Source organism: Pangasianodon hypophthalmus, chromosome 2, assembly GCF_027358585.1.
Source record: "Pangasianodon hypophthalmus isolate fPanHyp1 chromosome 2, fPanHyp1.pri, whole genome shotgun sequence".
NCBI lineage: Eukaryota > Metazoa > Chordata > Actinopteri > Siluriformes > Pangasiidae > Pangasianodon > Pangasianodon hypophthalmus.
The window spans coordinates 754,552-782,500 of record NC_069711.1 but is presented as its reverse complement, the minus strand read 5'-3'; the positions used below and the strand labels follow the sequence as shown (position 1 = coordinate 782,500).

Sequence of the window (27,949 nt, the reverse complement as noted above, 5' to 3'; positions counted from 1 at the left end):
AAAAAATAGTGCTGTATTTAAAAAAATAAACCTTAAAAAATTCTTTTATGTTGTTTTTATTTATTTTTCGAATAATTTGAGTGTTTTTAATCACGTTAAAAAACTGTAAAATGTTTCTAAAAATCTATCGTGTTCCTACTGATACTTCAGAAAAGTGTATCGTGACATAATTGATCACGATATCGATATTATATCATCATATCGCCCAGCCCTAGTTAAAGAACATTAAAAAAATTAATAAATAAATAAATAAAAATAAAAAAATGACAGACTTTTGACCCACTGAAGTCCGTGTCGCTCCTGTTCCAACGTTTAACCGCGGTTATTTTCCACACGTTTATCCGAATTAGACGCGTCCGTGTGTGTGTGTGCGTGCGTATGTGTGTGTGTCTGTGTGTGTGTGTGTGTGTGTGTGTGTGTGTGTGGGTTTTACCGCCTCAAGCCAAGCTGTTAGATTTACACAAAACACCCTGCGCTGATTAAAAATCCACCGAAACAAACAAACTCCAGGAGCAGCACATATTCTCATTTTCCCAGAATCTGAAAGTGTTTAATCAGCAGAGTGAGGGTTAGTGAGGGAAGAAGAAAAGCGCACACACACACACACACACACACACACACACACACACACACACACACACACACACTCGCGGCTCGGTCCTACCTTCGGCCTTGATGCCGGCTCTCTCGAGCTGCTCTTTGACCAGGTGGTGAATGTGCTGCCACTGGGGGTCGCTCTCGCTCAGCTCTCGCACCCTCACACCCCCCTCACCTCCACCGGCCGCATCGTCTCCACCCACCTTATACTTAGTCACCCTGATCTTTACCTGCTCGCCATCACCGACCTCATGCTCTGAGGCAACACACACACACACACACACACACACACACACACACACACACACACACACACACAGGAGGGGAGGGGCATGTTACCCTGGCAACTAGGGAACACTCACCACACCCGATTTTTTTTATACTTCACACTCGGAGGTGTTACTGCAGTGACGTTTAGACTTCATGATGAAGGTGATGAAGATGATGATGATGATGTGAGAAAACAAAAAAAAGACAATCACAAAGCTTACGGATAAAGTACGGTCGAGTGCAAAAGTATTGGCACCCCGATACCTTCTTCAAAGGTTCAAAATATCTTTACTTTCACTCTCGTAGGAACTAATTCTCTTTCCAGCATAACACTGTATTTTAAATACAAACTTACTGCTATATTTGAATATATATTTATTTAAAATTCTTCCCAAATCTCCTTTATTCTGTCTTTTTTTCAATTTCTCAGATTTTTTCCCTTTTTTGTGTGTTTTTTTTTTCCCCTCTTTATTTTTCAGAGTCTCCTGTTTTCGTCTTGTTATTCCCGGTATCCAGGGGCGCCAATACTTTTAAAATGCAAGAAAATGTATTAATTATTCATTAGTAAATATAATTAGCCAATTATATTATAAAAGCAAAAATGCAAACAAACTGACATGTTCTCTACTTTTTTTTTTTTTTTTTTTTTTTTAGTGATCTGAGTCTCCTTTATTTTAGCGCCGTTATTCACGATACTGTAGGGGCGCCAATACTTGTCTTTGTTACGTTCTAAATAAAAATTTCCAGAGTTGCCCGAGTTTTTTTGCGTTATTTATTGTGTTACTATTTTTTATTATATATGTTATTATATTTATCATGTTTGTGTTATTTTACTGTGTTCCATTAATCAAAAATTACAGAACTGAAATTAACTGATTGTTGCCGAGAGTTTTGCACTCGACTGTAAACTAATCCGTGTGTGTGTGTGTGTGTGTGTGTGTGTGTGTGTGTGTGTGTGTATGAAGCAGGACACTGGGGTTATCACTCACACACACACACACACACACACACACACACACACACACACACACACACACCCCTGGGATTTATTTACCTGGAGTCTTGGGGACGAGGCTGGGGTCACCTCTGGCGCCTCCTGTCTCCCTCTTGTCTGGAGTGTGTGTGTCGGTGTGTGTGTGCGTGTTTTTGTGCGTGTGTGTGTCGGTGTGCGTGTGTGTGTCGGGGTGTGATTCCGCGTCCTGTTCGGTTTTATCCTCCAGACGATCCAGCAGTTTACCGAGAGTGTTCTCTAAAGTCTGAGTGGCCTGAGAGCGATCAAACTCTCCTTTCAGACCCTCGTTCTCCAGCTCCTGCTGCGCCTGAAACACACACACACACACGCACGCGCACACGCACGCGCGCACACACACACGCACACACACACACACACACACACACGCACAGTGTTTACAGAAATCAGTGTACACTACATTCACCTACACTACTACATTATTAACCTTTAATTTCCTGATAATTAAACTTGTTTGATTCTCTCACTCCTCTCATGTTTATATTTGTAAAGAGGAAACTCGGGTGTGTAACAGCACACTGCCCTCTAGTGCACATTCAGCACATCGCACAAACAAAACAAACTGACGGGTCTTTCCTGTTTTTTTTAATTGCTCTGAGTCTCCATTTAATATTTAAGAAAATATATATATATATTGCTCTGAGTCTCTTTTTTTTGTCTTTTTTTTTAATTGCTCTGAGTCTCTTTTTTTTTTGTTTTGTTTTTTTTAATTGCTCTGAGTCTCCATTTTTGTTGTTTGTTTTTTTTTAATTGCTCTGAGTCTCTTTTTTTTTTTTTTAAACTGCGCTGAGTCTCCATTTTTGTTGTTTGTTTTTTTAATTGCTCTGAATCTCTGAGGCTTTTTTCGCTTTAGAGTTGATGTTGATGACGAAGAGGAAGATAATGATGAAGATGATGGACGCTGTACCTCTTCTATGATGTTGTCGAACTCTTTCTGCATCTCCTCTTTAATCTGGACGATTTTGGACGCAGGAACCGAGAGGTCGGCCATCTCCTCTTCGAACTCCTTCAGCAGCCGTTCATCTTCATCTCCCTCCTCCTCCTCCTCCTCCACTTCCTTTTTCTTCTTCCTCTCCTCCTCCTCGTCCTCCTTCTCCTTCTCCTTCTCCGTCTCCTCTGAGGAAGTCTGGCTTCTCCCGTTTCTCACCTGAGCTTTTTTATTCTGGAATGAAAGCAGAAGAAGAGGAGTTTTATTTTGAGGCGTAAAGCTCGGTGAACTGAAGTAACCGCCGCGAGCAGCACTGACCTTCCTGTTACTGTCTCTGAGGTGCTGCACGAACTTCATCAGGTCTACAGGATCCGTCATGATCTTAAAGTTAAACTTCCCTTCTCCAAATACTGCGAACACAAACACACTCGCCGCTGAAACACCGAGCGCCGCGGCACCGTTACTGTTTCCACACCAAGGCTGATTAGTTTCCTATAACAGCACACCCCCAACTGTTCTACTGAACAACAAGCTCTAATTTTACTTAATTACTTACATACGTGCTCATTTACATATTCACTTCCTCATCTGCGTACTTATTTAGCTATTTATTAACTCAATTTACTTATTTATTTACTTAATTACTTGTTTACTTATTTACATATTTACTTGTTTATTTAGCTATTTACTTATTTAATAATTTACAGACTTCCTTATTTATTATTTATATGCTCATTTACATATTAACTGACTTATTTACTTAATTACTTATTTATTTGCTTATTATTTAGCTAATTTACTTGCAGACTTACACACTTATTTAGCTTTTATTTAATACTTCACATACTTATTTATTTGCTCAATTACTTATTTACTTTCTTGTTTACATATTAACTGACTTATTTTTTTGTTTACTTACTTGCCTAATTACCTATTTATTTGCTTATTATTTAGCTAATTACTTATTCATTTGTTTATATACCTACTAATTTACTTGCACACAAATATTTTTACATATTTATTTGCTCAATTACTTATTTACTTTCTTGTTTATGGATTTATCTACTTATTTGCTCACTGTTTACTTAATTACTTATTCAATTGTTTATTTACTTGCTTAATTATTTACTTATAATTTATTAACTTCCTCACTCACTCATTTACTCATTAAAGAACGACACGTTGTACTTTTTATCCATTTATAGTTACATTTAACCACAGAGCGTAAACTCTGTCCTGAACACGTCTTTACCTCTGACTGCTACAAAGCGCTGACACTGGAGACTCCTTCCAGAAACATTACGCAAACGTCTCCTTACAGGAAACTTCACCATATCACCGATTACACGCGTTGTTTAATCCGTGTACGTCGAGCGTCTGTGGTACGAGTCGCTGTGAGCGAGCTGTTGCTATAGAGACGGTAACGTATCAGAACGAGCGCATTAATATAAACCTGCGCTGCTGTCAGAGCTGCTGTTCTAGAAAACTAATCAACACCTTCTGACCAATCAGAGAGCAGGATGAAGTGAGTTTTCTTACTGTCGTTATCGTCGGGTTCGTTCTCCGGCTCGCCGTCAGACTCCTGCAGAGAAATAATTCAAACTTTATGAATAATAAACGCGTGGTGCAAAAGTTTTCACCCCCTCAAATGTTTTAGTGATTTCTGTGTGTGTGTGTGTGTGTGTGTGTGTGTGTGTGTGTGTACCTGTAGCTCAGGTGTTTGCGTTTCAGCCCCCTCTGGTTTGGTGACTCCGTCCCAGAAATCTTTATCCTCCGCCTCCTCGCTCACTGACTCCTCCCCCTCCTCATCTACAGCGTCTGTTCAGGAAGAAAAGTCACTGAATAAGCCCCGCCCAGTTCCCCTGACCGTCCAATCCCGCCTAGCGACTGTTACTATCCGCAAACTGAGCACGACAGCATTGAAACAGGGCACTTATATATATATATATATATATATATATACACATACGTTACCTACAACCTGACCTTTGACCTCAGACTCTACAGCAGGCGTATCAGTGGGCGGTACAGACTCCTCATCCATTACATCACTTCCTGTTTCCTCCCTGCTTTCATCTTTGGACAGAATCTGATCAAGCGTCCGGAGCTCTTCTGAGATCTGTTCTACTTTCCGCTTTGTGTCAGCTGAGGAGAGAGAGAGAGAGAGAGAGAGAGAGAGAGTGAGACAGAAAGTAACAAAAGAGGGAGAGAGTGAAAGTGAAGAGAGAAAGACAGAATGAGACAGGAGAGCGAGACAGGAGAGTGTAATGAGAGTAAATCTGGACAGGACAGCGTGAAAGTCAAGAGTGGATTTCTAAAAATAGTGCAGTAATTAGACTCAGAGAGAGAGAGAGAGAGAGAGAGAGAGAGAGGGGGAGAGAGAGAGAGAGAGAGACTTCCACTCAGAGACAATGACAGAGTGAAAGTGAGACAGCCAGATGTCCGCTCATGCACAAAGACAGAGTGAGACAGCAGGGGAGTGAGAGTGAGACACAGAGAGAGTAAGGCAGAGAGACAGTGAGACAGGAGAGTGACACTGGAGAGTGAGACAGAAGCTGTGCACTCACAGAGAGAGACAGAGAGAGACAGGGAGAGAGAGTGAGACAGGGAGAGAGTGAGACAGGGGGGTGAGACAGAAGCTGTGCACTCACAGAGAGAGACAGAGTGAGACGGAGATGAAGCCACTCTCAGACAGAGACAAAGAGAGTGAGACAGGGAGAGAGTGAGAGAGGAGAGTGAGACAGGGAGAGAGTGAGACAGAAGCTGTGCACTCACAGAGTGAGACAGGGAGAGACTGAGACAGGGAGAGACTGAGACAGGGAGACTGAGACAGGGAGAGTGAGACAGGGAGAGTGAGACAGGGAGAGTGAGACAGGGAGAGTGAGACAGGGAGAGTGAGACAGGAGGCGTGCACTCACAGAGTGAGACAGGGAGAGAGTGAGACAGAAGCTGTGCACTCACAGAGTGAGACAGGGAGAGAGTGAGACAGGGAGAGTGAGACAGGGAGAGAGTGAGACAGGAGGCGCGCACTCACAGACTTGTGCTTTAACGTAGTCCATGTACTGCTGCGCGCTGAGCGCTGGCTGACACACGATGGCCTGCGGCTTGGCGGAGGAGGGGGGGCGCAGGAGCGGGTGCTGACACGTGCGCGACGTGTGAACCGTCAGGACGTAGTGACACGACTGAGGCTCGTCCACACGGGAGATATAATCACTCGAGCCCTCTTCACACACAAACTGCACACAGACACACACACACACACACACACACACAGATTATAGTCTTATAAATGCCTCGAGGTGTGTGAGCGTGTGATTGTGTGTGAGAGTGGGTGTGCGTGTGTGAGTGTGTGATTGTGAGCGTGTGATTGTGTGTGAGAGTGTGTGTGCGTGTGTGAGTGTGTGATTGTGTGTGTGTGTGTGTGTGTGTAGCTTCTCACCCTGACTTCAGATTCTCGTGGGTTTCCGTTCAGGTCGCATTTGGAGCCGTTGACGTACGACTGACTGTGATATCGCTTCAGCTTGTGCTGTTTAGTGGCCTGAAGGAGGGCAGAGAGTGAGACAGGGGAGCGAGACAAAAGAGAAAGACAGGACAGTAAGACAAGAGAGTGAGAAAGAAAGTGAAACAGAGAGAGAGAGATACAGGAGGGTGAGACAGGAAGGTGAGACAGGAAGGGCGAGACAGGAAGGTGAGACAGGAAGAATGAGACAGGAAGAATGAGACAGAAAGGTGAGACAGGAGGGTGAGACAGAAGGGTGAGACAGGAAGGGTGAGACAGGAAGGGTGAGACAGGAAGGGTGAGACAGGAAGGTGAGACAGAAGGGTGAGACAGAAGGGTGAGACAGGAAGGTGAGACAGGAAGAATGAGACAGGAAGAATGAGACAGGAAGAGTGAGACAGGAAGGGTGAGACAGGAGGGTGAGACAGGAAAGGTGAGACAGGAGGGTGAGACAGGAAGGTGAGACAGGACAGTAAATTAAAGTTGTCTTACCTTAGCAGTTTCATTGGTCCAGTCAAACTCAGACTCAAAATAACCCAGAAACAGCACATCACCTTTAATCTCTGAATCTAAACACACACACGCACACACACGCACACGCACACACGCGCACACACACGCGCACACACACGCGCACACACACGCGCACACACACATCAAAATAATCTAACATCTCTACACTTTCACTCTCATCAAAAACACCAGGATTTATGAATATTCATTAATATGCTAATTAGAACCATCCCTCATGTCATTCCTAACTTCCTGATATCACTTCGCGAGCCAGTTAGCTAAGCGCTAGTAAACTAGCTCACATCAGTCACAGTCTATTTCAACGTTACCATGGCAACCACCATGTATCACTGCTAACATTAGCTACTAAATTAGCATGCGGGTTCTGTAGGTAAAGAATGTTACCCTGTAATAATTTGCATATTGAATGTGACTGGTTCAATAATTTAGTGACATCACAAACTCATACGAAGCTCCGCCCCTGAATCAGTTTTATACAGAAGTGCAGGGAAAGTACTTCCGGAAAAATGCAAACAAATTTCCCCCCCCCCGAACACACACACACACGTGGGTAGAATCAGAACCAGGATGGAGGCTGTGTTTATCATTTAAACATCACGCTGTAGAGTTTAACGGTAAATATTTTTACACACGCTGCACCTTCGAGGTGATACTGTCTGATGTGCTGTCCGTAGCAGAACTCGTACGTCCACCAGTCTTTAGTCTGCGGAGAGGAAAAGCGAGAAAAGGTCAGGGAACGGCGCGAGAACTGGAACTAGCGTGTTCAGATGTAACCGTAAACGGATAAAAAGCATGACAGTAAAAAAACGGTGTGGTGTAAGCGTAATAAAACGCTGAGAGAGTGTGCTGAGAGACAGCACCTTGATGAGGCAGGGAGCGGAGTGCATGGGCTTCAGGAGCTCGGGGACGGCCGGCCCGCTGTAGCCCTGAGGGTCCGACTCAGGAACCGGGTCCTGGTGGAACCTCACCGCCTGCGCAGGCAACCGGCACTCGTACAGCTGCTTATATTTATTAGACACCAACATCACATCTTCCATCTGATGGAGGAGAAGAGGAGAGGAGAGAGGAGACAGGAAGTGATTAATAACAACAACAACAACAACAAAACAACAATAATAATAATAATAATAACAATAAATAGCCGACCTATAGACATAAAACTTAATCAATTAATCCTTTAACAGAAAATAATTAAAATCAAAAATCACAGCTAACAAATATTCAACATCTTAGCTAGCCCAATTAGCAAGCTAGCATCCAAATCCAAATCCAATAGCAGCCATGCTAATCAGCTAAATCTCCCCGCTAGCTAAGCATCAAAACATCTAGCCTAGCTACTTAGCTTGCTAGCGTATTAGTTAGCTCGGATTTCCACTCACCTGCCCTCTAATCACGGGGTCTGGAAGAATCTGAATCCCATATTTCATTTCATTTAACTCCTCCAAATTCAAAAAAGCCGAGGCAGAAAGGAGGCATATTAAAAATAAAACATACAACCCTCTCAAAAACCGGACCCAGGAAGCCGCCATATTGTGTATTTCTCTCGCATTTCGCAAACCAGCCGCTGTGTCCGTCGTCAAGGAGGAAGCGGATTGGACAACGTCTCAGAAAGACGCCTTCGGATTGGATATCATACAAGTCAATCAACTTGATGCCACTCTGTCATTGGATAAGAAGTTAAACGGGTCAGTCCACCAGCCACGACAAGGATTTTGATTGGACTGATGAAGTAGCGGAGTGATTACAGTAATCTTGCAGAATTAGCGTCTTTATTGATCACTTTATTCGGATAATTTCACTTTATTCGGATAATTTCATCCTGTTTTAGTGTCTGTTTGAATTTATTTAATCAAATTAGAGCTGCGTAATGGAGAAAATAACCCACAAAAGTCATTACAGACACTATTACACACTACAGTCATGTCCCAGCTTTACTTAATGACTCTAAGAAACATTATGATATTATTTATTAAATAAGGCAAATCAAATCCCTTATAAATAATTGTTTATTTAGTTGTAGTAGTTGTTATGTTGTATAATATACACATCAAGATTCAGGAATTTTATTGTCACATGTGCAATGGGCCCATACACTCCTGCATAAAAAGAAGTAAACTAGAAAAAAAAAAGAGAGAGAAATATATTATTTTTAAAAAGCACTATAACAAGACAGAATATAAATATTCCACTGTATGCACAGTGAGTACAGGATGCGTGCAATGTTGCCGTTCAGTGTGTGGTGCTGAACGAGTCCAGTGTGTACAGTAGAGTGTGTGTGCAGGGTGTGTGGGGGCTTTGATCACATCTACACCACCAACAGATCATAGATGGTCTGCATGGAGGGAAGGTCATGCTCCTGTGATCTTCTGGGCTAGCCTGGTCACCCGCTGCAGAGCCTTCACCACACGGCGATACAGCAGGTCAGTACGCTCTCCAAGGTGCACCTGTAGATGTTTCTGAGGATCGCCAGTGACATGCAGAACATCCTCAGCCTCCTCAGGAAGGACAGCCGCTTGGAAGTTGGGTCTTCGTGACTAGCTTCTTAAGCATGTTCTTCAAAAACCATCTCTTTTACCACCTCACAGCTAGTGATTTGCTAGTAGGCGTTCCTTGTAATGGGCGTGGTTTGTAGTCTTGCAGGACACAGACAGACCTTTCTCGCTTTTTCCAGAACTTTGAATATAGAAGAAGAACAAGAACAAGAAGTGGACAGAAGAAGAAGAAGAAGTGGACAGTGGATAGATTTGAACCAACCGGACTTCTTGCGAAAACTGTGATGAATTTACTGGTTGCACATTTGCTAGCTTGGTCACCCGCTGCAGAGCCTTCACCTGTGATACAGCAGGTCAGTACGCTCTCCAAGGTGCACCTGTAGATGTTTCTGAGGATCACCAGTGACACGCAGAACATCCTCAGCCTCCTCAGGAAGGACAGCCGCTTGGAAGTTGAGTCTTCGTGACCAGCTTCTTGAGCGTGTTCTTCATCCAGCTCAGGTTTCTCACGGATGTGGCAGGTGTTGTTGCTTCCCTCTTCTCTGGTCCACCACCATCTCTTTGGTTTTAGTGAGGTGAAGTGTGAGGTTGTTGTCTACACACCATGCGACCAGTTTTATAGAGCATGAGACTGACGACGCAGCCTAACATCTGTTAGCATACGATGAAGCGATGATGTAATGCAGTGAGAGTTTCCAGTATGTCATCATTTATATCTGATAAAGTGCAGGACAAGAAAATAACAGTAACATTACAACATAACGGTATTTTATTTTCATTTGTATTATATATGAACAAAACAAAACAGTGTCCATATAATAGTAGCACAGAATTCACTGATGAACATAATCCAAATATTCAATGATTAGGGACATTAAATGAAACTGTAGCATCATATTTATTGATTGATTGATTGATTGATTGATTGATTGTAGTCATGAAATCTTTTTATTCCACATTTTTTCCACTCACAGATACCCGAAGAAGTTAAACTTTACGTTCAAATTAAAGAAATTATCAACATTTTCATACTTTTCTTTCCCTCCTAAATTGCAGATAGATTCAGGTAATCATTATTTAAATATATTTTTATAAAGTTTTTATAATAAATGTGCAGATTTACAGTAGACACAGAGGAATTAAACATTTTCATGAGTTTGTGATTCATACAGACGTTTTTAGCTGCTCTGGAACTGATCAGTCTGTTTCACTCTGAATCAGAAATTGAGTCTTAATGCACTTTTCTACAGACTATTCCAGATTACAGGTACATAATCATATTACAAAATTACACTCCTCACCTAATGGATCATAATGTCCTAAAAGTCAATTATCCAAACAGAACACGCTGAATTCAATATCATATCTGTTAACATACGATGATGCAATGTAATGTGATTTTCCAGTATCTCATCACTGATATCTGATAAAGAGCAGGACAAGAAAATAACAGTGACGTACTGTTGCAGTTTTGAGCATTTTATACAGTATTTTATTTTGTGTTTTTAAAAACAGTGAAAAACAGTATTTTTACAGATGGCTAACCACATATTAGCATAAAAACATCACCAGTGCACTTTTATCTATACTGCTGGTTTAACACTTTTACTGCCAGAGATCTTAAATTATCGTAAATTAAATTGAGACAGTCAAAAAAATCCTAAAATATCGAATATGTTTATTTCAGTACCTTTTCCAGGCAGCTAGCTAGCAAAGTACTGAGGCTACCTATTAGCTAGCATTATCAATCCGGAAAGTTGGTTGTAATTTGTATTTATAATGATCAGGGGAAAAAGTGGAAGGTTTTAGACTGACCAAGTCAATCAGATTTAAGATTGATTTAAGAGAAAATATTCTGTCCAGTTCACTTAAAAATATTAAGTTGATTTCACTAAATGTGATCAATTCACGTCGTATGAACGTGATTCAATCACGTTATAAAATTTCGCGAGCATCTGCAGCATGGTGGCGTAGTGGGCGGAGTTACCACCTCACAGCTCCGAGCGTATCCGTTTGTGTCCTGCAGGATTACAAACCACGCCCTTACAAGCCACGCCCACTATTACAAGCCATGCCTTTAACAAATACGGTTAGAGTTAGGGTTAGGGAAATTGATGAAATCCGCACGCCTGTCTTCGAGTGTGCGTGGGAACGTTGTGTAGCGTGATTTGCTAGTAGGCGTTCCTTGTAGTGGGCGTGGTTTGTAGTCTTGCAGGACACAGACAGACCTTTCTCGCTTCCTCCAGAACTTTGAATATAGAAGAAGAAGAACAAGAACAAGAAGTGGACAGAAATAGAAGAAGGGGACAGTGGATAGATTTGAACCAACCGGACTTCTTGCGAAAACTGTGATGAATTTATTGGTTGCACAACTGCACTATTTGTCCGTATACAATAATAGAAGAAAATGATTTATAATCGCACTATCGGTGTCACTCAGATGAGCATGGGGTCCCTTTTGAGTCTGGTTCCTCTCAAGGTTTCTTCCTCATATCATCTCAGAGGGTTTTTCCTCACCACCATCACCTCTGACTCGCTCATTAGGGATAAATTCACATATTTACAATATATTTTTTGAATCCATTTATTTCTGTAAAGCTGCTTTGTGACAATGTCCACTGTTAAAAGCGCTTACAAATAAAATTTAACTGAATTGAAGAAGAAGAAGAAGATCATGTTGGCTGTTATGAAAACAAACTACTCAGTTACATTAACATGGAACCTGATGTACACATCTGAATCTGAATTTTTTCGAGCTTTGCGTCTCGTCCTGAGCGTTACTAAATCCCATGTGGAACATCTCTGCGTGTCCGTGCAGACCCAACCATCCCATTCAGTGATTACAATAACCTTTTATTTCTTCTCTCAGTTCATAACCTCAGCAGAATAGACTTCATGTGAACACTATAATGAATGTCTTTTGGCTCTATAGCACACAGTTATAGAAGGTTATTCTTTACAATCGCACTATTGGGTGTCACTCAGATGAGGATTTCTTTCTCATGATGTCTCAGGGAGTTTTTCCTTGCCACCTTTACCTCTGGCTTAGTCATTAGGGATAACTTTATACATTTAAAATGTATATCTGGAATTTATATATTTCTGTAAAGCTGCTTTGTGACAATGTCCATTATTAAAAGTGCTAAACAAATGAAATAAAATCGAATAAAATTGAATTGAATATATTTTCACCCCCAGAAATGGGTTGCACTGGGATTAGAGTTAGGAACCTGTGGTTTATAGCCATTTGGCAACCTTGCGTGTGTGTGTGTGTGTGTGTGTGTGTGTGTGTGTGTGTGTGTGTGTGTGTGTGTGTGTGTGTGTGTGTGTGTGCGCCCTCTGTTGGGCTCAGTGTGGAACTGAGAGGATCTCCGCGGTTCTTCCTCCGCTCCTCGCGGTGCTGCGGTCAGCTTTCCTTCTCCATCGGAATGATTCTACGCCACTTTTCTCCTCCTGCATCCACCCTTCTCTCTCTCTCTCTCTCTCTCGCTCTCGCTCTCTCTGCATCCACCCTCTCCTCCATCCTGCCATTCCTCAGCGGCTGGATGTCATGCCGGATCTTGCTGCTCTTTCCTCTGCAGCTTCTCTCTGATTTAGGATCATCACAGGAGTCGGTTTAAAAGGCGTTTAAAGGTAAGCTCTGTTTATGGCACGCTGTTGGTTCACCCATCATGATGATGATGATGATGATGATGATGATGGTGATGGTGGTGGTGGAGGTGATGATGGTGGAGGTGATGATGCGATTAGCTTTATGATTTCCGGCCCCCTTTTTCCCACCATCAGTGTACACACAGTAACAATTTTGTGCAACATGCGCACATGAGGCACATGAGGAATAAAGATGGCCTTCGTGTTTATTTTATTAATAATAATAAATTCATTCATTCAGTAATGTTCATCTGTTTGCATCCAGGACGCTGCAGGAGATTTAGAAGCTCTCTTACAGCTCCTGTAGTCTTGTGTTTGTGAGTTTGTTCACCTCGCGGCCCGGTAAATGTGTGTGTGTGTGTGTGTGTGTGTGTGTTATGGGGTTTAACAGGAATCACCGCGCGCCTCATGTGATCAAATCTAGGCCGGCGATTTTGCAGAATTCCTGCGTGTGTGTGTGTTTGTGTGTGTGTGTGTGTGTGTGTGTGTAAAGCATGCCAACGCGCATGCAAACGGCAAAATAAATAAATAAAATGCACGGGTCTTCATAATGCATTTCAGTCTTCCATGAACGCATTCCCAATTTTTCCAGTTTGTTTGGGCTTCCAAGTGCGAAACGTCCTCGTGTCCGCGTGCACAGCACGGTGCGATCATGTGCGCGCGCCAAACCGGGACCACATCCAGGAAAAACCTCTATTTCCTGTCTGTCTGTCTGTCTGTCTGTCTCTACACCTACACGCTTTAAAGCAGGGTCTTCCATCTTATCCACAAAGGGCCGGTGTGACACAACAGCAAAACCAGAAACACCACAGCGAACTCTCACCCACAGGAATTCTGACACACTGATGACAATAGCAATGACAAATTCAGAAACATTAACAAATTCGGAATCATGACAGAGAATACGGCAAGATGACAACAAATTCCGAAACACGCAAATTTGGGAACACAACAGCAAATTCCGAAACACGACAACAAATTCCAAAACAACAGTGAATACGGAAACACGACAACAAAATTCCGAAACATGACAGCAAATTCCAGTACTACAGCAACTTCGGGAACATGACAGCGGATTCGGAAACACGACAACAAATTCCAAAACACGCAAATTTGGGAACATAACAGCAAATTCCAAAACATGACAACAAATTCCAAAACAACAGTGAATATGGAAACACGACAACAAAATTCCGAAACATGACAGCAAATTCCAAAACTACAGTGAATACGGAAACACGACAACAAAATTCCGAAACATGACAGCAAATTCCAAAACTACAGTGAATACGGAAACACGACAGCGGATTCGGAAACACGACAGATATTTCAGAACTCACAGTACTAACATAAGTAAGTTCACATCTAACTGTTTTTGCTAAGCTAGCTAGATAAGACTGTAAAACTGCAATGTTTCGCCTTGTGATAGTCATGTGATATGCCGTGTCCAATCAGCAAGCTTAGGAGCGTGTGATGTTCAGTAAGAACCCGCCTTTTCCATTTTGTGTGAAAGTTGACGTGTTTTCTGACGTGTTGTTGTGTTGTTGTGTTGTTGTGTTGTGTTGGTGTGTTTTGCACTCACATGCTTCCGTGGAAACCAATGCGTAGAACCTTTAAAGGTTCCTCCAGAGACGGAGAAGCTGATTCAGGAGATTCTGGGTCTGGATTTAGGTGCACATGTGGAATAAAAAAGGGTTCCTCAAGGGGCTTGTGAGGACTGAGGGTTCTTATCTGACTGAACAGTTTGGAATCATTTCTGATAAGGAGTTCTCCACAGAACCTTTAAGGGTTCCCCTGCAGTTCCTTTGGACTCGAGGAGAGTTAAATGTTCTTCGTTTTGGAAAAAGGTTCTACTTGGAACCTGGTAGGGAAACTACTACACACTCAGGGAGGGAAAAACCGGAGATCAGACACGGAGACGCTCTCCTGGAGTCGATTATGGAGGACGACTCGCCGTCCACCACACCATCATCGACACCTGAGGAGATGAGACGCTAACGCCGGAGCACGAGACGGACTCGAGACGTTACGCATTATTAGGTTTTTGCATCGTAAATAACTCTATTATTATAGAAACTTATATAAAATATGTTCTTTAATGAGGGAAAGGAACGGAGGTTGCTGAGCCGTACACACCGTCCGGTTTAAACGTGATAACGTGATAACGTGATAAAGTAAAACTCTCCTGTGTCTCACAAGCCAGCTGAAGATGATGCACTGAAGACTGAATGCACTACAGTGTAGCTTAACGAACAATAAAAGGGTTCAGTTTGTGCAGAGAAATTAAACAGGGTTTTTCTGTCCTCGAGGCTTTTATGGTAAATCCTGCCAGAGCTAATCGCTGTGTCTGCACTCCTGACGCTGTGCATTAGACGTTTCTCTATCGACCCGCTCTGACCGTCCACATTTAGAGCCACGTTTGTGATCTTTCTCCTCGTGCACTCTCGTGGCTCCGGGCCAGGATGGCTTCGTTTCAGAGCCACGTGTTCACGTCATCGCTCAGCAGCGCTCGCTGATCTGGAGCCAGGCAGGTATTTTAAACAGCACACTAATGCAGATAATATTACTGATAAATTTTATTATTTATATCCCTGATCCGACTGCTGGACAGGATGTGATGCGTGGAAGTGAACCTCGCTGTGATTTAAATCAGCCTCAAACACGAGATCTACTTCGTCTCCTAAAGCAGTTACAGTAAAAACCATAATAATATTATAAACGTTCTAATAATATTACTGCAGTCGTCTTCCTCTGTTCCTCGGTTTAAAGAAATAAAGCTCTAAACTGCAATCTGTCCTTCTTTTTTAATCATTATTACAACTCTAATATCAGAGACCCAGTAAAACAGAAACGTTTAACGTTTTATTACCAGAAGAGATCATTTTACTGTCATTCTCTACAAAGTGGCGTATTTCAAAGAGAGCGAGTTTGTAAAATCACTCGAAAGTTTATTCAGATTGTTTAAACAGACAAGCAAAGCCCTATAGCTTTATTTTATTTTATTTTATTTTATTTTATTTTTAATTTGACTTCAGTTTTTTTTCTTTAACCATGCCATGACTTCACGCTGTTGTTAGTAAATTGTTTGATAATTTGATAATGGCAGTACCAATTATCTAATGACACTGCAATTTATTTATTTATTTATTTATGTTAATGAATTCCTTTCTTTAACTATGCAACAAAATTTTCTAAAATGGCAGTGTCAGTTATCTTGTTTTTCTTTCTTTCTTTCTTTCTTTCTTTTTATTTAATGAATTCTTTTCTTTAACTATGCAACAATTCCTCATTTTTGTTATTCATTTGTTTTATTTTATTATTATTATTTTTTAATTAAAAGAGCAACTTCCCACTATTTTATAACTTTTATTTATTTTATTTCATTAATTTTATTTTCTTTATTAATTTGTTTAATCTGATTATTTTATTAACGGCAGTATTGTTTATTATTTATTTTCTTTTCCAATGACAGCAGATCCCCATTGTTTTTCTAACTTTTATTTCATTTATGCATTTATTTATTTTTAGTTTTAATTACATTTTTCTTTTTTTTCGCGTGTGTTTTCTGAATCAGTGTGAAGCTGCTCAATGTGTGTGTTTATTGTATTAAAATCGTTTTCAGGACGTTGAACTGTGGCCTAAAAACTCAGCTGCTGTTGACAGTTTAATCACGATAAGACCTCAGGGGAGGCGGAGCAGTGTGAGCGTTTCATTACCAATCAGCACACACACACACACACACACACACACACACACACTGAGTGATGTGTCTGTTTTACAGAGCAGTTTATTTTTCTGGTTTATCTTATTATTAAATAGAATTATAATTAGTATCTATAGTATAAGTATTTATAATTATTATAAACACTTTCATTCTGTATAAACAGTTTTAAAAATAATGAAATAAACAGAATTCTAAACACAGAGTTCAGTTTTAACAGCTCGAGTGTCCAGCTGAGGAGGAGGACGATGATGATGATGATGATGATGATGATGAAGATGACGACATTCCATGCCGCTCCTGAGAGCTAATTTTTTTTAAAAAATAGTCGCATGATTCTACGCAAACCTCAAACATTAATTACGAACTAATGTACTGACTGAGTAAGTAAGTAAGTAATTAATTAATTTCCATTACAAAGTTCTCCAGAATTCCCAAAACTGAATCTCTACTTCCAGGTCAGGGATCTGTCGATCCGAATCTCACCAGCCAATGAGAGTAAATCGCTGTTAAGCCCCGCCCACACGACCAGAATGGAAACTTTGAAAGCGTGAACGAAAACCGATCAACCATGATCAGCGAAAAGGAAGCTGTTAACAAAGAACGCTGTTTATTTGAGGACGGTGTTAAATTTTTGCCCCTGAGTTCACTGTTTTCAGTTTCAGAGTGTTTTTCTTCTTTCTCATTGTATATTTTTATTCGTTTCTTGAAAAGTTACGTTCAATACTTTTGGCACAAATTCAATTCCATAGTAACACACCTACTGAAAACTTCACACACTAAACCTTTCTAGCTCATTTATTCGAGCCGCCTTTGACTCCACACAGTCTGAAAAATACAAAATTTGCTAACATTAACTGACTATATTTAACTAAGTTAGCTAGCTAATCCTAGGTTAGACTAGCATCGATTCCAGTAGCTAACACGATTGTGAGTAAAATTCTAGCTAATGTAATGTAAATTATGTAGCATTAGTCAGCAAAATAACCAGATACCACTTTTACTTTTAGCTTTAAAATATTTTAAACTGAAGCACTTCGCAGTTAAACTCTTTCACGCGAAAACACTTACGTAGTGGATATAAAAACTACAATAAAGTATAAAGTATAAATATAATCAAATCATTCTTAACAAAAGACAAAACAATTTCTTTTCCAAATCCAGTTCCGATCTTTGTGATATCCGATCCACCATTTTGGAGATACTACAGATCTCTAAAAAGACAGATGTTATTATTCACATGAAATTTCATCAGTGAAATAATTTGCTTTTTGATACTCGAGTGCATTTACGTCTTAACTTTCACTTCTTCCACTTTTTATGTTTTTAAGATTTTGACACACTATCTCTACTCTCTCTACATTTTCAAGTGTCATTTCTCAGTACTTTTTCCGGCCCTGGTTTATAAAAAGGATGATTGTAGCCGGCTGATATTCGGGCGGAATTCAGCAGCAGTTTTATAACGGAGATGGACAAAGACAGCTGACAGACTAGCAGGAAACGGAGATTGTAAACATGGTCATGTGAACATTATTCACCTATGGAAAATTCACTGCAGTCATGGTGTTTCTGCTCTTCTGCTATGGACGGGAAAACATCTGGAATGATGTAGATGTCATGTCACATGACCCCCAGGCCAGAAACACACCGATTTCTTCCTTTATTTGAGATGATCGATGTTGTACTTCTTGTTGTAACTCTTCACTGCCGTGTGTGAGAGGTCTTTATGTGTCTGTGCTTTTGTGAAGTGTAAATTCGAGGACATGTGATCATGCACACTTCCATGTATTTTGAGAAAGGCTACAAAGTCCAGCAGATCTTTATTTGGCCTGATTAGCAAGTCTTTCACTGCGCTAACAGTAGAAAAGTTTGGTTTAAGTGGAAGAGTGAACGATTTGGGGTTTTAATGTTGGGGTGGAAGTTCGGAAGTTCGCGCAGATGAACGAGTGTTTTTAGGTTCAGAGAAAATGGTGTAAAGTTCAGAGAAGTGTGTTGAAGCGACTGAGGAAAAGTGTAATATTGCGATAGATGATCTGATCATCCAGCGATTACTCCGTGACGTATCTTCAGATCTCTAAATGAGCTGTGTGTGTGTATTTTTTCAGCAGATGGGCCGAGTCCGATCCAGCCTCCTCCTCTCTGGTCTGAATTCTGTAAATCAGTGAAGTGGATCTTCAGGAGCAGCGATGGAATCCTGCACGTCTCACACTGACACCATACAGTGAGTTCATTTCCTTCACGCTGACATCACGTGTACGGACACGTGTACGGATTAAAGCTGCCGCGTGCAACGCTGACATCATAACGCCGCGCTGTGACCGTGAACACATCCGGCAACCGAACGAGCGAGTTGGTCTAAGATATGAATATAGTGTATATAAATATACAATTATTATATAAAATATACAAAGTACATGTAGAAGTGTTTCCATTTTTCCATTTTTGGATTAAGAACGCATTTTTTCAGTACGATATTATCCTTTGGATTTAATTTCTCCTGAAATATGGCGTATATTTTAATTATATTGTTATAAATGTATATCATAAAGAAGTATAAAGAAGTATTGTTTATTTTTTTATTTTATAATATAGTTAAATTGAATATGTTCTTGATTTGCATTATATAATCACATTTTTCTAAAGAGATTTAGAGATAAATAACAGATAATTATATAAATATATCACACATAATAAAGATTAGCATATATAATTTTGTAAATAATAATAATAAAAGTATAATAATTAGGGTTAAACATCACTGATAACATTTTTATCACAGCTTTAATGAACATTTCATGCACGAATATAAATTTATGGAATTTCAGTTTCCAAACAGTAGACAAAATCCAAACAATGATGAAATAACAAACGCAGGTTATTTTTAAACGCTTATTTAATTAGTGGCTTCTGGTTGTTTTTTTATAAACACTTTTCCATCATACCCCGGACCCCAAGGTGCTCGTCTGTGATCCCCGAGGACGAGATGTTCCACTCCACCTGACTGCACCACACCTGTAATTAATCCCTCAGATAAATCAGGTGGGATTGAAGCTAAACTCCGCTGTCCTTATGGACAACATGTAGATCAGGTTCATTAAACTGTCAGTCTGTGATATATATATTTTTATTTTTAAAAACCTGTGGAGAAAGAGAACATGATGTGGACCACCAGCATCCACCCAGGCAGGACGAGGAGGAGCTCCGACTCTTGTACTAGTACCAGTTTGAAGAACAGGACCAGAAAAAAAAATAGTGTAAATTCATTGTGTGTGTGTGTGTGTGTGTCAGATTGTAGAATGCATTCTCTGCTGAAGACGGTGTTGTTAGCGCTGATAGCGTCGGTGCTGCTGCTGATGGCTGTGCTGCACTCATGGCCCACTCGAGCCTACAGCACTGTGGACGTACGGCAGAGACCCGGCTCGGGCGTCGAGCGGCTGCTGGAGGACAGACTTCCCGATCCAGACCCGAGCGCCGGCTCCATCCCGTACCGCGTGAAGGAGAACGTCGCAGGGTCGGTACCTGCATTCACACGTTAAATTAATACAGTGTGCTGGATCAAGTGCTATTCTACACGCTGCTGAATAATGAGTGTGGACGCCATTTTGTTCAATTAAACCAGTGATTAATGTCATAATTACAACCAGCATTAGATTTATTTCAACTCTCGCCATCTTCTCCTTCATCTATCATCATCTTAGTCTTTATATACTAGTTTTCATTTTGAAGTTGTCTCCTGGTTTTGTGTTACATCATATTACATCTGACAACAAACAAACAAACAAACAAAAACAATTTCCTTCTACAGTCCGCCTTTTCTATCCCTGATTTTTTTCTGTGTTTGAAGGCAAGAGCTTGTGTTTGTAGACTCTATTGAAAAAACAGATGTTTGTACTCGAGAAAACTCTAGCAACCTCAGAGGCGTGAACTTTTTTAAAATTTATAATTATGACTTTATTGGGATTAATAATGCTAATGTGGAGCTCAGAATATCGACTGGGCTTTCGAGGAACTTTCTGCATACATCCCAAAGAGAATAAACAAATCTGTTAAAATAGTAATAACATCCTTTTCCTTTTCTCGCAGGCTTCTGGCTCGTAACGGCTGTGTGTGTGAGGGTGAGAGGGCCAGCGTGAATTTACCTTTCGCCAAACTGCTGTTCCCGCGAGTGTCTGCCCACTCACTGCACACGGCCTTCCAGCCTTCCCAGCTCGATGAAATGAAGAGACGCCGTGCCAAAGAGTACCAGGGCTTCCAAATGAGGTGCAAATAAACATTAAAAATACACAAAAACAGCTTACCAGTTATTATTTTATATAGACAGTTCTGTGCAAAAGTCTTAGGCACATGTATAGAAATGCTGTAGAGTAAAGATGCGTTCAAAAATAATGAAATTAAATGTTTCTACATTTTAAAAAAATACTATAAAGAGCAGTAAACAGTAATAAATGAAACAAAGTCAATATTTAATGTGACGATCCTTCACTTTAAATAAATAAAGCAGTATCTGAGGTGCAGTGTGTGCAGTTTTATAAGGAAATGAGCTGGAAGTGTTACTGAGCATCTTGCAGAAGCAGCCACAGTTCTTCTGGAGACTTTGACTGTCGACTCGCTTCTTATTTCTGCAGCGAAACCCAGCAGCCTTCATTATGTTTTTATCTGAAAAGTGTCTCTTATGGAATCTGCTGCTTTCTTTACTGACATACAAACATTTTTCTGTAACGTTTCATTTTGTGCTGGAAAACTAATGTTTGGAATCTAAAAGGTTTTTGTACTGAATCAATAATGTAGAAGTCAGAAAATAAACATCTATAACAAAGTTTGTACAAAAAAAGGTGCCAAAACTTTTGCACAGTACTGTACATATATATGATTATATCTACTGTATATATGTGTGTGTGTGTGTGTGTGTGTGTGTAGGTCACAGACCCCTGCTGATTTACTGATTGTAGCTGAAGCTAACAGCCCTCTTCAGTATCCGACGCAGGGTGTGGAGGTGCGGCCGCTCAAGACTATTCTTATAGCAGGTGACTATTTCTTTCCATATTTCACAAAGACAGAGTGAGTTATTCATTATTTACTGTTATCCTACAGCGCTGCTGAATTCTGGACTCTGATTGGTCAGAAGGCGTTGATTAATTCTCTACAACAGCAGCTCTGACAGTAGTGCAGCAGTAGTGTTATATTAACACGCTCGTTCTAATACGTTATCGTTTCTATAGTAACAGACGCTCTGCTTTATAAACAGATTAAAATAAATCATTGATATGGTGAAGTTTTGTGTAAGATGTTTATTTAACATTCATGGAAGGAGTCTCCAGTGTCAGCACTTTGTGCATATGCGTATGATGTGTTGTACTTTAATAAATATAAAACTGTAATCATTGGCAAATTGCTGTGGTGTATGAGGAATAAAACACTTCAGGAAGTGCTGTTATAGGAAAATAATCAACGTTAGTGTGGTAACAGTAACTTCATCAATCCACCCTGTCGTTGATTATTTTACTAGAACAGCACCACACATACAGGAGTGGTTTGTTAAGCAGGATTTGTAAATTAAGAACCCAGTGAATGTGAAATATATCTATCACACTTTCACAAATCTGCTACAAGTCATGCGAGAAACTGGATTTTTATATTTTCAGCTAACGAGCACAGAAGAACGACACAGAGGTGATAAGAGAGACCCAGTCAAAATGTTCTCGTTGTTATCTTTGGAACAAACACAAACATGATTAATGTCCTCGAAAACATAACCAGGGTCTGAACAGAGCTGAAAACACAGAAATAAATAAAAAAAAGAAAAAACTAGTTAAAATAATACCATATTAAGAAAAGAAACAGCGATCATTATCAGTAATAAGATCATTCTGATGGCATTTCCATCATGTGCAGCTGCTTCTCTGTTATTTTATTTGCATCTGGATCAGCCATGTCCATGTTCTCAACACCAGCTCTGATCATTTTAGTCCTGTCTTAGTTGACTTTGCATGCAGATGCTGCCGCTTGCATTTTTTAAATCTCTGATTCTCTCCGTATTTAGTGACCTTGATTGTGTATCCACATTAAACACCTCCTGAATGTCAGAAAGATGAACGCTTTGGAAGAGCATCAGCGATTTAAGTGGTATAACTTCATACCGCCTGTATGCGTGTAGCGTGCGGTCGGAGGCAGGATGCAAGTGTGTATGCTCAGCATGTTCTTTATTTCCACAAGTCCTCATCAAAGTTAATAGCTAATGCCAGCAAAACGGAAAGGCAGAGTCAAAGAGTGATAATCCATCAAGTGAAAAGACAGGCACGAGTAAAATAAAAACAGATTTACATGGAAAGGGGTAATAACGTTCAGAAATGCACCTAAACAACAACAACAATAATAGTAATAATAATAATAATAATAATAATAATAAATGAACAAACTAATCGAGAACTGAGATCAGAGACAGAACCGAAACCAGAACAAAAAGGATGTGAACTGAACTCAAAACAAAGTGACGTACAAGCACTGGGCCTCATGCATCAATCTGGATACGAATAGGTTTATTCGTAAATCGTTAATTGAAGCATACGAAAGATTTACAAGAAATTTGGTATTCATGAAAATCCTGTAATTTTGGAAAAATATTCGTATCCTCCTCCTGCTCCTGAGTGTGTGTAAATCTACGCAGAAGAAGACTAACTAATATAAACTTTGATCAATCAACTTCAAATCATATAAATTGCACTTTTATATATGGATTATAATGTCAAGTTTAAATAGCTTATGTAAGAAATTTAATGTGTTTTGTGAAACCCAGTCATTTTATATTAACATTAATATATTAACTAAAGAAATAGTAAATATGCAAAAAATAAAGGAATCAAGCCAACATAAATCTATAATTAAAGCCGCAGGATCTTCTTTTAACGCTGTGCAGCACTTTATTATAGCCAGCACTGAGTGACCGATAAGTGACTGATGTGGTATGTCTCAAGGTGCAGTGTGTCATATACGCCCTAGTGTGCTAAGACATTTTGCCTTGAATAAAAATAGCAGTTTCTGTGTGAGATGTGTTTAGTGTCAATCACAGTTTTCTATTTTCATCCCAAACCATTTTCTTTTCTTCTCTTACACTGTAAATAATAAATATATTTACTGGCAAAGACGAGAGTCAAAATAACGTTCACTTCTACCTCTGAGAAAGTCGATTTTTGCCATTTACTCGTCATTTAGCGCTGTGAGCGTTGCCTTTTATGGAGTTTTGTGGGCATCACTAAATGCAAATCAGCTGTGCCGTGCATGCTTCTGGTAATTTACGGGTGATTTGCATTCATCAACTTACGCACACGAGGTTTAAACCACTTTATACAGTATAAATACAATATCACACAGCTTTTAATTTTCTAGAAATAAATGATTGAGTAAATTTATCACGGTCAGTTCTTAATCAACATCAGAGTCTGCCAAATAAATACATATCACTGTGAATGACTCAGCAATGTTCTCTATATTCGTATAGTTACGGTCTATTCAGTTGCCGTCCGGACGCGAGAGCTGTTTACGGCGGAGACGTAATAAATAAAAATAAATAAAACTACTCTTACTGAGAAACGAATCCCTTAAGAATAAGGATAGAGACTTAGACTTTTGGATCCAACTCTAAAACCACATGTCTGATTCTGACAATATTTACAGAATAAAAATAAAGAATTGGAGCCGCCATACGGAGGTTCAGCGCCGTACAGGAAATGATCCAGAGCTCTGGAGTGGGTTCTGAGGGAGGTCAAGCTGCATACTAACACGAAGTCTCTGTTCTGTGTTTCAGGCTTGGCCTTAAAAGACCTGCCAAGAGACGTTTACACTGTAAGTTGAATTTTATTTGCATGAGAAGTCTGAGATAATGATGAGATAATCTGTAGTGAGTTTACGTAAAGGATCGTAACACCTATAGAGCTGTGAATGTTCCCTGTGTTTATCAGAAACACTGTTTTAATATAAGATCTGATTAGTGACCAGAGCTGGCTGATCTGACCATATAATATCGATATAGAGTATCATGATCAATCATGACAATATGCTTTTCTGAGATATCGTGATTATTTTTTTATTGCATTTAATTTTTTTGTAATAATTCCAAACTGACTGCAAGATGTTAAAATGTTGTACTATGTAAAAAGTTTTTTTCTCCTTTTCAGTGTTAAATTTGTATATTTACTGTATATAAATAATGCTATTTTTTAATATATAAATACATTTTATAACATAAATAAATAAATAAATAAATGCTCATTAAACAGTTTTTTTAAAACTGAGAACACTACTGCTACGATACTGTGTATCATGAGAATCGTGATATGATCATATAGCCTCGGCCTATAAAGCATATAAACAGCATCTACGAGTTTGTTATTTTTATTATTTTGTTTTCCATCTACATTTTCTCACTTTGGTCTCTCTCTCTCTCTCTCTTTCTCTCTCTCTTTCTCTCTCTCTTTTTTAGCTGAATTTCTCCGCGTCTCTCGGTACGTTTAACGTCGCCGCAGAGGTCGAGGGGGTAAAGGTCAGAGGCGACGGTGAGATGCACATGACGCTGAGCAGCTTCCTGTTACCCAACCTGAACCGCCAGCTTCAGTTCATCACGTACACAAACACACTGTTCCACCCCAGCACCGCGGACACAGGTACACACACACACACCTGCTGTGCATTATAACACAGCAGATATACTGTACAGTAGCAGTTAAAAGAGGTTCAGGAACCTTTTGAGGAACTCTCCTGAATGAGAACTGCACGGTTCCTGGATGAATTCTTGTCCTGTGTTCATGCTACACTGCAGAAACACTCTGCAACTCCTCCAGGCCACCAGAGGTCACTGTCTCACACACACACACACACACACACACACACACACACACACACGCGCACTTACCTCCTTACAAACCAAACTACAAATTATATGTAATAAATGATACATTAATAAGAAACACAAATACAACTTTGATTAAATGAATAAATAAAATCCGTGTATGGAGACGTCAGTTGACGAGTAGAAACGTTTAGGTTGAACCTTCAACTTTTAATTGCGTATCGTCACTTTAAAGTGATGCTTCAGCGAGCGAGAACGTTACGCCTTACGAGGAGGCGCAGTTATACAAAGGAGAAGCGCCCTTGGTTTATTTACGCACAGATTTCACACACAAATCAGTTTATCTGTAACTCCGTTGTACGCGATACTCGGAATTTTCCAAGTCGAGTTCTGATCCGAACACGTTCCAGTACTTCTGATTTGAGAAACATTTAAAGGAGATCTATATGAATAATTTCTGAGCAATTCTACGTGAAGTGAAATTACGTATAATGTAGCTCCACTGTCCTGTTCACATTTGCTCATAAGAATTATCTGAATTTTTCTCGTCGGTAAAATTGGGCTGAATTCAGTGGAATTACGTTCTGACTTGTGTCACAACATCAGCCTAGACTCAGGATTCACCATGTGCCGTGTTGCGGAAGTGAATTTTTAAAAAGTGTGTTGTGCAAAAATACACAGTGGATAGTAGCAAACACTATATACTGTACATCCCTGTGATAAAGTTTAATTTTAAATTAGACATATGTTAATTGACATTAATAAAACATTAACAACAATGACTAATAATAAAATTGAACAGATATAATAATAAAAGTTATGTGAATGTGCTCTCTCTCTCTCTCTTTCTCTCTCTCTTTCTCTCTTTTTAAAATATGTAGAGGTGCGACAGCAATAGTAGCATGAATTTCTTATTCTTTTTCACAATTTCATGGATAGAAGATTTGTTCTTACCATCATACATCCTAGCAAGCTCAGCATACGAGTTTTATTTCTTTCCCTATTAAATCGAGAATTTTCTCCTTTTCACTTACATGAAGCACTTTACTGCTTCTCTTTGGCACATCTGATTTTCCAGCATCACTACTCTTGCGCTTTGAGGCCATTATTAAGCAAAATAAGGGTTACTTGAACATAAGCACAGCGAAACTGGACAAAGGGATGAATAACGTCTCTGGTGAGATCACACAAGATTTCATCACGTTACTCAGAACGGCGCGCAATTTAAATTGGGAATGTTTACTATATCTCTGGAATGTTCTATTTAATTTTTTCAGACCGTGGTCAACTGAAATCGCGTTAACTGGAACAACAGATACAGTTACAGCAGGGGATTTACTGTACACAAGAAGCCAAAAAAAAAAGAGAAAAAGGTTCATACACGGATAATAACACAAAGCAGAACTGAGGGTGAACCACACGTTAAAGTCGCTACAACATTCCAGGATTCAAACACACAAAAACACAGTGACCCTGGTGGCCTGGAGGATGTGCTCCGGCTGCTGACCGAGATTTCAGAAAGTCACAGCAACATGAAGAGCATGGAGGAATCTGGGATTGAAGTGTGTGTGAATGTGATGTTAGTAAGAACTGAACTTTTTTAAACCAGTTTCGCTCACATGAGTCTAGAATCATGCTGCTAAATCAGACAGGTTCAGTACAACAAGCTGTTAGTCCTGTCTGGTTGAGGCTGTTTCCATGCAGCAGAAACACTTATAGATTATTTTCTGATTTAAATGCCTACGCTTGTAACGAAGGTTGGAATATCATTAGTTGAAATAGTGATGCATGTATTGTTTTTTTTTTTCAAAACAGACAATTAAATGTCTACAGTTTGTATTTACAGTTTAGAAAAATAGCAGACTTGATTGTCCTGTGGAGAGACTCAGAGAGATTTAAAGACAGTTTTGAGACTTTTAACACTTTTTTTGGTCACTGCATATGTCCATGTGGTTATTTCCAAGTTTTGATACACAAAAGAAAATCCTGCTCTTATTATAAAAGCCCAAAAGTTTTTATCTGACGCTGTACACGTGATGTGACGTGAGCATTTGTGTGTTTATGTTTCAGTGCAGTTAGAGACAGAGGGGCATCAGGCTCTTTTCACCATCAAAATCCGTCACGGCGTGACCCCCAAACTCTACAACACAGGCTCAGACGGAGATAAAGGTTCATCACCGACACACAAAAACACAAAAACACAACACATGACCCTGAATACACCTGATCGTTCACGTGTCCTGAATCTAGATTGGATCCTAATCAGACTTTAGACTTAGTTTTTAAGACTAATGCTGTCTTATTTCATGTTAATTAACAGTTATTTTAATTAACATGAATACACAAACATCAATTAACACACGCGTTAACTTACTCTACATCACA

At 39.9% G+C, this 27,949-nt stretch overlaps 2 protein-coding genes across 7 annotated transcripts in view; one reads left to right on the top strand and one right to left on the bottom strand.

Annotated features, from left to right (window-relative positions):
- os9 (OS9 endoplasmic reticulum lectin) overlaps positions 1–8,423 on the bottom strand; it is a 13,763-nt gene extending 5,340 nt beyond the window's left edge. The window contains exons 1-13 of one of the 5 annotated variants that reach the window (XM_053229702.1): positions 8,238–8,423; positions 7,719–7,895; positions 7,498–7,561; positions 6,817–6,893; positions 6,265–6,363; positions 5,860–6,061; positions 4,812–4,970; positions 4,531–4,643; positions 4,365–4,407; positions 3,144–3,259; positions 2,805–3,059; positions 1,922–2,186; positions 665–853 (exon numbers count right to left, since the gene is read on the bottom strand). In XM_053229702.1, coding sequence (XP_053085677.1) covers positions 665–853; positions 1,922–2,186; positions 2,805–3,059; positions 3,144–3,259; positions 4,365–4,407; positions 4,531–4,643; positions 4,812–4,970; positions 5,860–6,061; positions 6,265–6,363; positions 6,817–6,893; positions 7,498–7,561; positions 7,719–7,895; positions 8,238–8,387 — 1,909 coding nt within the window. In that variant the 5' untranslated portion in view covers positions 8,388–8,423. Of the gene's footprint in view, positions 1–664; positions 854–1,921; positions 2,187–2,804; positions 3,060–3,143; positions 3,260–4,364; positions 4,408–4,530; positions 4,644–4,799; positions 4,971–5,859; positions 6,062–6,264; positions 6,364–6,816; positions 6,894–7,497; positions 7,562–7,718; positions 7,896–8,237 lie in introns of all 5 variants that reach the window. The other 4 variants (XM_053229694.1, XM_026945591.3, XM_026945592.3 and 1 more) reach the window with 4 other exon arrangements.
- Positions 8,424–12,663: 4,240 nt separating this feature from the next.
- The window catches only part of b4galnt1b (beta-1,4-N-acetyl-galactosaminyl transferase 1b), a 28,883-nt gene continuing 13,597 nt past the window's right edge, over positions 12,664–27,949 (top strand). The window contains exons 1-8 of one of the 2 annotated variants that reach the window (XM_034300302.2): positions 12,664–12,983; positions 18,831–18,943; positions 20,011–20,233; positions 20,806–20,982; positions 21,640–21,746; positions 24,524–24,561; positions 25,199–25,379; positions 27,635–27,733. In XM_034300302.2, coding sequence (XP_034156193.2) covers positions 20,019–20,233; positions 20,806–20,982; positions 21,640–21,746; positions 24,524–24,561; positions 25,199–25,379; positions 27,635–27,733 — 817 coding nt within the window. In that variant the 5' untranslated portion in view covers positions 12,664–12,983; positions 18,831–18,943; positions 20,011–20,018. Of the gene's footprint in view, positions 12,984–18,827; positions 18,944–20,010; positions 20,234–20,805; positions 20,983–21,639; positions 21,747–24,523; positions 24,562–25,198; positions 25,380–27,634; positions 27,734–27,949 lie in introns of both variants that reach the window. The other variant, XM_034300306.2, reaches the window with a different exon arrangement.